The 11,027-nt window shown below is 40.6% G+C and overlaps 1 protein-coding gene across 1 annotated transcript in view; it reads left to right on the forward strand.

Annotated features, from left to right (window-relative positions):
- FAM162A (family with sequence similarity 162 member A) overlaps positions 1-7,792 on the forward strand; it is an 8,745-nt gene extending 953 nt beyond the window's left edge. The window contains exons 2-6 of the mRNA XM_014306866.2: positions 155-179; positions 800-979; positions 3,172-3,280; positions 6,354-6,462; positions 7,534-7,792. Of these exons, the coding sequence (XP_014162341.2) occupies positions 155-179; positions 800-979; positions 3,172-3,280; positions 6,354-6,462; positions 7,534-7,620 (510 nt within the window). The 3' untranslated portion in view covers positions 7,621-7,792. The remainder of the gene's footprint in view (positions 1-154; positions 180-799; positions 980-3,171; positions 3,281-6,353; positions 6,463-7,533) is intronic.
- The last annotated feature ends 3,235 nt before the right edge of the window (positions 7,793-11,027 follow it).

Below are 11,027 nucleotides of genomic sequence, written 5' to 3' on the forward strand. Positions count from 1 at the left end.
GGAAGCGGAGCCGAGCGTGAGGGGCCGTGTCTGATGGACTGCCGTCCGAAACAGTGACAGGAGTGGGGCCGGGCCTCGGGTGCTCTAAAGAGCTTGAAAAGGGGCCGGTTCCGTTGGGGGTGTTGCCTGTAAATGTAAATTCCTGTTTTTTCAGAGCGGGAGTGTATTATTCCTCAAAAGTAAAGGGCCTTAGGAGAGACACCTTCCGACAGTATAACAAAGTAAAAAAAGATCTAATTTATATTTTTTAAAGTGCGCCTTTTGCGTTTCTGAGTTAGTTTGGTTGGGGTTTTTTCCCGGACTTTTTCATTATATTAATTAATGCATTAGAAACGCTTTCTTTGAAGTATTGTGTTCGTATGTAAGGTGCCCTGGCCTTTTCTAATGTGCTACAAAGTAGTTACCTCTCAGTGGTAAATATTCTGCCTTTTTGACTTGGTCAATGCTTTTGGGATGTGACAGACCTGGTAGAATGCTGGTGTGCAGTCCTTGAAATAGCACCATCCAAAGTGTATCTAAAGCATATGTCTAGATTAGTGCCTGGAAATTGTAATGTTTTAGAAATTGCTGGCAGGACATTATTTTGGTTTTTTTTCTCTAAATCAGTTTAATTGCATTCACATTTTTCTACATAAGATTACTGAGCAAGCTCAAGGCATACCTTATAAACAAGCTTTCATTTCTTTGGTGGGCTATTACAACTAAAACTGGTACTTCCTGGGTTCATTTGTACCTATTGGTTTTCTTTCTTTTTTTCCTCTTGTGTTAAAAAAAAGCTTGAAATGCTTCCATTGCAAAGCTGGTTTCTACTGCTCTGAGTTAAATTTGGCCTCTTTGCTTCCTCTGTTTTCTCTTCCAGATAGGGCTGTTAAACTGCTGGGAAGAAATATTCCCTCGGTTCTGAGGATGACCGAGGGAGTGGACCCCAAGATAAGCAGAAGGCTGTGTGTTAAACCCCAGCAAGACCTTCAGACAAAGAGTAAGAGTCTTTGATAAAGTCATGGAATGTTTAATGCCATGGAATACTCGCATATCCATGCTGCAATCATCTGAAGAGGAATTTGGCTGACACAGGTGGTCATATCCCTGATTTTCTGAGAGTTCTGCTCCCTAGACTGAAAAATGGAGCATTAAATTTGGTTAAGTCTTGTTTTCTAACAAAAAGCCACAGGTCAATGTTTCCACTTGTGAAGGTCACAGAGCATTCACTTTGTAGCAGATCACCAGAGCCTTATCTAGTGCACACTCCTACACTGGGGCTCCTCAGCTCTGCTCTGGAACTGCCTGTTCAGCCCCACTGTAAACTGTTCATGTTTTGGAATGTTGTGTGAGCTAAAAGACTTTTGCAGTTTTTCGGAGTGCAGCCAGCTCCAGCTGTTCCAAAAACTGAACGTGCCCTGCAGGGAAGGTTCTGAATTGTTCATGTTTAAGGGTGGAGCTGGTCAGGGAAAGTTTAGGCCATGAAACATTTTTTCACTATATTTGGGACAGTTTCTGTGCTCCCTGTATCACAGGTTCCTTATGGCCCACCCGTGCAGGAGAAAAGGAGCACACAGATGTGAAGCATTTGGCAGGACTCTGTGTTAAAAACATGGATCAGCTGCTCTGGGTAGGACAAAAGGTCTCCTTAGAAGTGTGATGTCTCCAGCAGGGGCCAGTAAAGGAAGTCCCTTATGCTTTTGTGAAGTGGGAATGGTGACCTACAGCAAGAACCTAAGGAAGAGAATAGGAAGAGGGTTCTCTATACCACTGTCCCAGAGGTGGCAGCTTGGTTTTTAATAGTCCTCACTGGATTTTTTTTTCCCCCTGACAAATTTGCCCAGTTTCCTGAAGCTGGATGTATTTTTAGCGTCCACATTCTCTAAGAATGTTGATGCTAAAATTCCAGAGTAATTTCTTCTCTAAGAATGTTCTTCTCTAAGAAGAAATTCCTCAGCTACAGTCTTGTGTTTATTTTTTAACCCAATGTGCACTTTTTTATAATCTGATTTTCTTTTATTCAGTACCCCTTCCAAACCAAGACCTCATTATAACCCACACTCCCAATGTCTCTTACAATGCTCTGCTGGGCTGAAGAGAGCTTCAGCCACTGCTTTTCAAGGCCAAAGAGTCTCAGTCTGTGACACAGTTTCTTACATGGTGACCATTCCATACTTGTGCCTGTTCTATTTCAGCTCCCTCTAAGTCTTTCCCATGCCTTTCAAAAAGCTGGAGTCACAGTTTTACACAGAGGCACAGTAATGCTGAGTTCCTGCTGTTTTCCTTTCTGCCACTTGCCAAAACCCTGTGGAACCCCAAGGCCTTGCTCAGGCCGAGGTAATGATTTATAATTGAGGGCAGAGTCTGTCACTTGTGTGTGAACTGGAATTGCTTCCTGTTTATGGACAAGGGAGTTCCCAGGCCAATTAATTGACTCTGGGTCCTTAAGCCCTCTGGCATTTTGTGCTCAGCCCTCTCCTTTATGTTTTTGAATAACCTGGTGTTGTCAGCACACTGTATCCACCCCACTCCCTAGGTAATTCATGAATCCATGAGGGAGAACATGGCCATACAGGATACTGCCTATTGTTTAAAAGGAAGAAGCTGTCTATCTTTGCACTTTGTTTCTTAGATTTAATGGTGTGTTATATATGAAAAGTTTCCCCTGTTACATTATTAATATTTTGTTTGTGGTGTTTGAAAGACTGACCAGAAAATTATGTGTCCAGTCTTTGCCTATGGTCATCTGTTTATTTATACCTTCAGATAAAATCTTGCATTGCCTGAAAAAGTTAACATTCTGTGATGATATATTGGCTTTTATTGTTATTGTGCAGCATGTTGACTTTTCTATAGCTGTTCCATTTGATTTCTTTTTTTTTTTAACCTTCTTTAAATGAAATAGAAAACTACCTTAGGAACCTTAGAGGCTGGAGCAGCTTCTGCATATTTAGACCAGCAGATACAGAGGTTTTGAGAAGGATTTGGCTTTCCTTACATGGCTTTAGTTTCATCCTTATTCACACGTTTGTTAATCTGTGATACAGTTTTCATTCTCTAACCACCTCTAGCAATCACATTTAGAGTTCTGCATTGCTCACCCTAACTGGTTTTGTTACAGCTCTGACCATCCAGCCTCTCTGACTGTTGTTTTGTTGTTGTGTCTTTGTGTGTTTTGCTGGGGTTTTTTAGGTCGATCTGCTTCAGGAGTGCCTGGATACAGGCCTACACCCTGGGAGAGAAGGTTTTTGTTGTGGGCAGGCCATTACAAAAAGCCAGAGGATATTCCAGAGACTGTCTCGTAAGTGTTGCTTTTGAAACTGTAAGAGACTTTGTCTATGCAGAACTTGCATGCAACTTTTCTAGAAAGGAATGGGTTTGCACAGCTGAAAAACCTTACCCTGCTATGTTTGGTTTATCATCCTTGTAGATGAAATGACCTCAGCAATTCTCTTGTGCTAAGATAATGTATCCCTCTTGATTTTTTTTTTCCTTTTTTTGCAAAGGGTTGACCAGCATTTATCAGTTGTTTCATTAGAAAACCATGCCACATCAGTTCATTTTTACTCTTGTCTCACAATTAGAAAGCTTTTTTCAAACATTAGGGTGAGCTTTTTCTAGTGTTCTTCATTATATGTCAGTCTCTTGCGGTGGGAAACTTTCATATACAGCTATAAAATAACTGAAACTCATTTAAGTATTTATTAATGAATACCTAAAGGGCATGGGCCAATTTCCTTTCCAGTTGGAATTTAAACTAACAGTGTTAAGGCTCCCTAACTATATATAGTCAAAATTTTCCTGTTGCTGCTGAGTCCAAATGTCAAAAGCTTTGTCCCATGTGAAAAGTAAACTTATCAACAATAGACAACTGTTAGTTTAAAAAACATTCCTAGTGGTAGCATAGTTATCTTTTAAAACATGCTCGTAATGCTTTTAAGTACATGTATTTATTTAAATTAAAAAGAAACAGTAAATCTTGCACTACTTGAGTAAGAAAATGATATAGCTGCCCTCTTACATATTTTCTGTTTGTTTGGATGCACCATGTGGGAATTGAAAATCCATCCCTGTATTTAAATGTATCACAATGAATGAATTTTGTTAAAAGTGGAATCCTTCCATTTTGTATTGAATCACTTTTCTTAAAACTACATTTGAAATACATACAGGAGTAAATTATTAAAACTTACTATCACTTCATATATTTTTGCATACCAAACATTTGTTATGAGTGTTTTTAAGAAAACGGAGTTAGCAGAGTGATTGATTTCAGTAGTTTATTGAAAGGACAAACCAACTTCTGATAAAAGCTGACCATTTCTGCAAGTGCATAGGGAATTCTTTTTATTTAGACAAATAATTCAGCCAAATCTGAGAAGACAATTGAGAACTATAAAAGCACAAAAACTTGTTTTCCTGTTCTGAGATTAATTAATTAATTAATCTGAGATTAATTATGTGTTGTAAGGGCTTGTGCTATAACTCAGTAATCTTGTAAAATGTGGTGAAGCAACCCATTTATTAAACAAATGTTAAACTTAGCCACTGAACTGATTTAAAATGCAAGTTGTGTTTAGATATCTACCTTTTGCTCTTGTAAATTCTTAACACATCTAAGGTATTTCCAAAATTAACTAGCAAACTTTTTAAAATCCTACTGCTGTGCATTTCAGCCTAATTGCAGCCTGCACTCAAGGCTTTCACTGCAGATTATTAGCAGAAGCAAATAACCTGGATGCTAAAATTAACCATTAGTTTTATTGTAGATGGATGTGTTTGTTCCCTATGATCAGAAATCTTGTACTCAGATCAATGCTCTGACAAAAACAAGAACAAAACTTCCCAGCTCTCACGTCCTGTGTGATTTACCATGCTGAACTACCATGGATCCTGAAGTAACTTTTTTTTCTTCCAAATGTAAGGGTCAAAATGTAGTAACAGATTCCATATTCACTCATGTTTATGTACAGTAATAATTTCCCAGTTCCATTAAATCCATTCTCCACATTAGTTTTGGGGTATATTAGTTTGATGCATTTATTCTTTTCATTACACAGTGTTGGTGCTTCTCCAGTCTTCTGGAATTTTGGCATGTGCCAAATATAATCAGTGAGAGTATCAGCCCTCCTTGAGAAGGGAGTTATCTGCCCTAAATTCTGCAAGGAGAGTTAAATAGACAGGGTGTAGGTCTTTGGTTATTATGGAAAGTATTTTAAAAAGCATGAATGCTTCACTGGCCCTTCTTGCATTGTTCTCTCTAACACAGACTGAAAACCTGCTGTAACCAAGATGTCATTTGGGTAGAATGATCTTCAGAGTTAACTCAAGAAAATATGATCTTTTGTTTTTACTCTCTACACAGCTGGAAGGTGTCAATAACTGCTACTCTTCTGGTGGAAGACTTCTGGTTTTTGAAAGATAATAGCAGAGTAGGCAACAGGTTTCCCAAAAGGATGGTACAGCTACTGGTGTGGCTAGCTAAGCCCCCTAAAATGAAAAAAAAAAAAAAATTTAAAGAGTTCCTCTGTCCAGAGCTGATATAGGAAAGCTTACAATCCTCCACACCTCCTTAGTTTCTCAGGGAAGCAGATCACTTTAGGACTGTTTACTCCAGCAGGAGTGGGGACCACTGGTCTTTTACCAAGTCCTGCTCAGAATTTCTGAGTGCTGCATTCAGCAGCCTGTGTGTCACTTTTTGCACTTTCAGGTCCTGCAGCAGAGGAAGCACCTTGCCGGGAAATAAGACTGCATCATAAATGAAACCACTGTGAAGTTCAGGCAGAAGAAATTGCAAAGCTGTGCTAATGCTTCCCTCTGCCCAATGAACTCTCAACTGTTAGAACACCATATTTTGGGTTTTACCAGACTTCTGCTATTGAGAGAAAAATGCATGTTTTACTATGTTAAATACATCACAATTATAATACAGATGAGTTCTCCCTGGCTTTGCAGATATTGGAAGGTGGTAGTGAGCACAGAGGGAGCTGACAGAAAAATACAGGATTGGTTAAACCATTCCTCTGTTTTCCCTGTTCTTTCCATAATGAACAAATACACTAAAATCCTGCAGCCTTCCTCCTTTGCATTGCAGTCAAGTGGTCTGCAAAGGCAGTATTTAACAATAGAAAAAGCTAAGTTTAAAAAGTTGGGCTTGTTTCCAGCTTTGAAAGGAATGCCTCTGTTACCACGTATCTCCCAAAATACTTAAGAGATCAGCCTTTCCTGTTGTAAAACTCTTTTGTGCAAAGAGCCAAGTGCTATTAGTATTCCACAAAACTACCAAGACAGCACACTAGGAGAAATTAAATAATTAGCCAAGTGAATTATTTGGGTCTCTGATAACAAGTGTGTTCTTTTGTTCTTTTTTTGAGGCTTGAGACAGTGAGAGCAGCACAGAGCACCCTGCGTGTGAAGTTCAGCTATGTCATGATTGCCTTGACAATAGTGGGATGCATCACCATGGTGATCAGAGGGAAGCAGGTAAGCACAGAATTTGGGCTGATGAAGGCAAATAAACCTTCACTTAAACTTCTTAGCTCCTCTAGGGATTTTTAGTACTGTCTTGCTTTGGGGGTTTGGAGTTTTTTGTTTGTTTTGGGGTTGTCATTTTATCACCAAACAAAATTTTAACAAGTCCTCCTGGTTCCCCAGAACTGACCCTCATTGACTAATTCTCCTCAGAAAAGGATGATGTCACCATGAAGATGCTTCCTTTAAACAAAATCCCCTGAGCTTAAAGCGTCTGCGTGGTAGAATAACCTTATTTGTTATGCTGCCTCTCTTCTGATGACAATGCTCAGGTCTGGTTTCTATGGACTACTGTATTCTAGAGAAACCTTACAAGTAGTGACAGTCTTAACCCCAGCACTGTGAGCTACTGAGTGTCACCTGACATTTTGTATCAGAATTTGTCTATTACAATGAAAAGGATGCAGCGCTCTGAAAAGAAACACTAGAAGGATTTTTTCCTGGCTTTAACAGCAGAGCTCAAACACTGATGATTCCCAGAGCATTTTCCTCTGTACTGGAGAGTATGAATGCAAGTACCAGGAAGAGAGGACAGCTACTTTGGAATCCTTGTTTTCAAAGCAGCTGGAATTATTTATGTTTCCTGAGATGAGCTCAGTTGGCCAGAGAATGGTGCTAATAACGCCAGGGTTACAAGTTTGATCCCCCAGTGGGCCATTCAGTGAAGAGTTGGAATTGATGATCCATGTGGTCCCTTCCATCTCAAAATATTCTGTGAGTCTGTGATTATGTTTAACTTTTGATTTGTTTCTCTGTCTCATGAAAATCAGATCAGTATTTAAGACTGACCAGAACCACAGAACATATCTGCTAGTGCCTTGAAAAAAGAGTTTAATTTATTCCCAGAGAAGTAATTGCTTTCAGCCAAAATAATCTCTCAATATTTTATTTTAACCCTCTTGGCTTCCTGCCATTAAAGCTGACAGGACTGTGCCTTGGTGAGGATAGGTCAGGTAAGTTATTGATTCAAGTTTCAACTCTGTGGTCCTTCAGGTGATAACTGATGATCTTATTACATTGTAGGCTATGAAAAGACATGAATCTCTTACAAGCATGAACCTGGAGAAGAAAGCCAAGTTGAGAGAAGAAGGTGCATCTGCTAAACCATAGAGGAGGAAATGAAGAGATCAAGGGCTGGGGTAGAAAAGCAAAGTCCCTTTCAGCACTGACAGGAGGATATCATCACATCTGTCCTGTATGTTAGTTCTGTACACCCATGAATGAATGAATATGCTGTCCTGTAGTCAATAAACCAGAAATACCTATTTGCTTTTCCTTATAACTGCTCCTTTCTTGCAAACTCTTTTCTTTACGGTTAGTGGGACAGGACACATGAGCACAGTGGATAAGCAATGTAATTGTTTCCCATGTGCTGTGCACCAGAGCATCTTTTAAAGTACTGCAGGACCTGTACCTGCATTCTCGGTACCAATCCCCTGCATGAAGTCTCATGTTCTTATTACCACTTACAGGAAGGTAACTGTAACACAAAAGAAGGGTCCATTTGGTTTCCACTTGCACAAACAAAATACCTTCACTAGCCAGCCATCCACTATCACTGACTATTTCAGGTTTTCTCAGCAAGAATGGAACTGTATTTATTCTGTAATGGTACTGGCTACTTCAAATAATCCACGTGTTCCTCTTTGTGCAAGACAGAACAATTATTAAGGGAGCCCTTGAAACAACAACAACAGAACAATTATTAAGGGAGCCCTTGAGCCAAAAGTTACTGACCTGCATTAACATCAGCAAAATGATCCTAAGGTATCAGAAAGCCTAATTCCCTGGTCCAGGTCCTGTTATTCTGCCTGCATTTGTTTAAGTGAGGGGTAACTTCCTGTGAAGAGCTGCCTGTCTTCAAGAAAATGAGGAAGGAGATGAAGAGTGAAATAGCATTCCAGAGAACCACAGTGTTGCAGCTGACACCTAAGAGTGGTCCCAGCAGAGCTGGCAGTGAGATGAGGAAACAGAGATGACTGTTTTGAGGAACACTGAGCAACTGCTTCAACCTCTGCTGTAAGATTTACTATTTAGAGGCACATGAGTATGAGAAAGTCAATCAGGCACTCTTGCTCTCGGCTACTAAGCTCTTTATGAATCTCATTTAGATTTATGTGTATTTTGCTCTTTTGCATTGTTGTCTGTGCTTTCATCATACTAGGCCCACCTAGAGATCACCTGCCTCAAGAGTGCTATTTCTGGCATTGAGCCCAGTCAGACTATTCATGTTGAAGAGCCCACAGCCCACAGGGAAGTATTTTCCTTCCTCCTTTACCTTAATCTAGAAGGAAATGTAGATTGGAAGTGTCAGGACTGCTCAAAATGTTATTGCCCAGCACTGCCCTGCTGGCTGGCCCAGGGGACTCCAAAACCAAAAAAGACATATCAGCTTAACAAAATTAGTTTGTGAACTTTCTCAGAGTGAGAGGGAGATTATTTTTGTTGCATCTCTAAAAATCAGCAGTATTGCTAAATAATTAAAAGCCCTATAGAAATGCAGGGTAAATCTTCAGTAGCTGCTACAGTTCCATCTATGAACTGCATATCTGAGTACCACAGTGAGATGTAACCTATCAGAAAAGCTGTGTAGTCAATTCCATCACAGAAGTCACAACCTTCAGGTGAAACAGTGACCTGTCATCAGATTCTCTGGATGGAAATTATCATAAGTACACTGTCAATCAAGCAGAGCAGGATTGCACAGATTTGTCCACTTAATTAGCACTGAATGCAAGCCATATTTAATTTCACTGCAGGTATGTGAACAGATTTTCCATGACAATTCTGGTCCTTTGCCACACCAGCAGGCACACAGGTGGGAACCAAACCAAAATCTTGCCCAATTACATGCCTGTGGGTCATGTATGTACTAAAGGACACCAAAAAAGAGAATGTGCATTTCAGGTTTCCTTGTGATTATTCTTGGTGACGGCAAAGCCTAAAACTGTGCATCTCAAAAATATCACCCTTTCAACACACCTCTGAGTGCACTTTGTGAACAGAACTGGCAGGTACCTCTCCTAGTTTTGGAAATAAAACTATTTGGACTCATCCAACTGGTAAAGTACTTCAAATATAAAAATATGCAAAGCAACACTTCAAAAGCAACACTTCAGAGCAGCAACAGGAACCAGTTTTTCATTTTACTTAAATTTCTACAAGCTTTATGACATTTACAGAAAAACTGAAGTCCGGTCTAGTGGTTTGACAAAAGCTCCACATATCCTTCTGTCACCCTGGTATCTCCACCATTTCAAAATCTGGCATCAAGACTCTGCATCACTGCCCAACTTGGTGTTTTCTTTCAGCTTCTGCATAGGCTCAAGTCTCAAACCAAAGCCCAAGACAATGGGCTTTGTGTGGGCTCCAGCTTGCTCCCAACCACTGCACTGTTTTCTTTGCAAGTAGCTGGGCACTAGAAAATGATGGAAATCTTTCTCTGCAAGGCAGTGAAAGGAACCACCCCTTTCCTGGTGTGATGGCTTCCAAGAAGCACTTCTGAACAAGGACAGTGGTTAGAAAACCAGCACACCTTTTTGGCCAAAGCAGCCAGTCCTGCTGACAGGAGAACTTAACGCCCCTCAGATCACTGAGAGCTCACAGATTCAGCCCAAAGCCTTTCAAGAGTGCACAATGGAAGGAACATACTAAGCCTGAAATGGTACCTCATTTTCTTTCTTCCCTTGGGCTTGCTCTGTAACACCATTCCCATTTATCCAGAAGAGTCCAGTTTATCAATCCTATACCGTGTGCCTTATTGCTGTACCTGGTCCAGAGGCAACTGAAGCTTCCTAATGCAGCAATCACCTGACAATTCCAACACTGCCTCAGTGGAACATGCAGGGGCCACAGCAGGACACAGCCATAGCAGTACACTAAGTTCTTGCTTACTTTTCTACTAAGACTCAGGCACCTGAAGAAAGACCTTAAAGTCTAAAACGGGCATGGGAGAGTACCAATGGTGGCTTGTGCTAATTTCCAGAAGCAAAAAAAAAAAAAATCATACTGGAAGAGATGGGGATTTAGTTTAAGATGACATAGAGATCAACGTGCACAGAGGTAAGACAGAAGCTGTTCTGGAAGACCCCAGAGAAGCAGAGAAGTGAATTGCCAGGAGCATTGTCACATGTAGGACCATGTGGTGCAATCTAGTTCTTCAATAGTCTTGGGTGCTGACAGTAAAAAAAAAAAAAGCAGGTCCAAGAACATGTAGGTCCAGGGTCATTGCCTTCCTCCTTTCTTCTAACATTAGGCAAAGGGTCTTCAACCACCTGTGTTTGGTTGGCATCAAGGAACAAGCAGGAATTGAGGAACAGGCTGAAGTCTCTAGGCCGCAGTTCCCTCAAATGGTTGTGTGATACCTTCCCAAAAGCCCCATGTATTGGCCCTGGCTTAGTTACTGAGCTTTCAGTAACCTGCTCCATCATCCTTTGTACCCTCCTGAATCCAAGACACTGACCTTGCCTGCCATGTTCCACTGGGAACTGTACCAACAGAAAGAACGATGGCTCCTG

The sequence above is a fragment of the Geospiza fortis genome, unplaced genomic scaffold (genome assembly GCF_000277835.1).
Source record: "Geospiza fortis unplaced genomic scaffold, GeoFor_1.0 scaffold1, whole genome shotgun sequence".
NCBI classification, from domain to species: Eukaryota; Metazoa; Chordata; class Aves; order Passeriformes; family Thraupidae; genus Geospiza; species Geospiza fortis.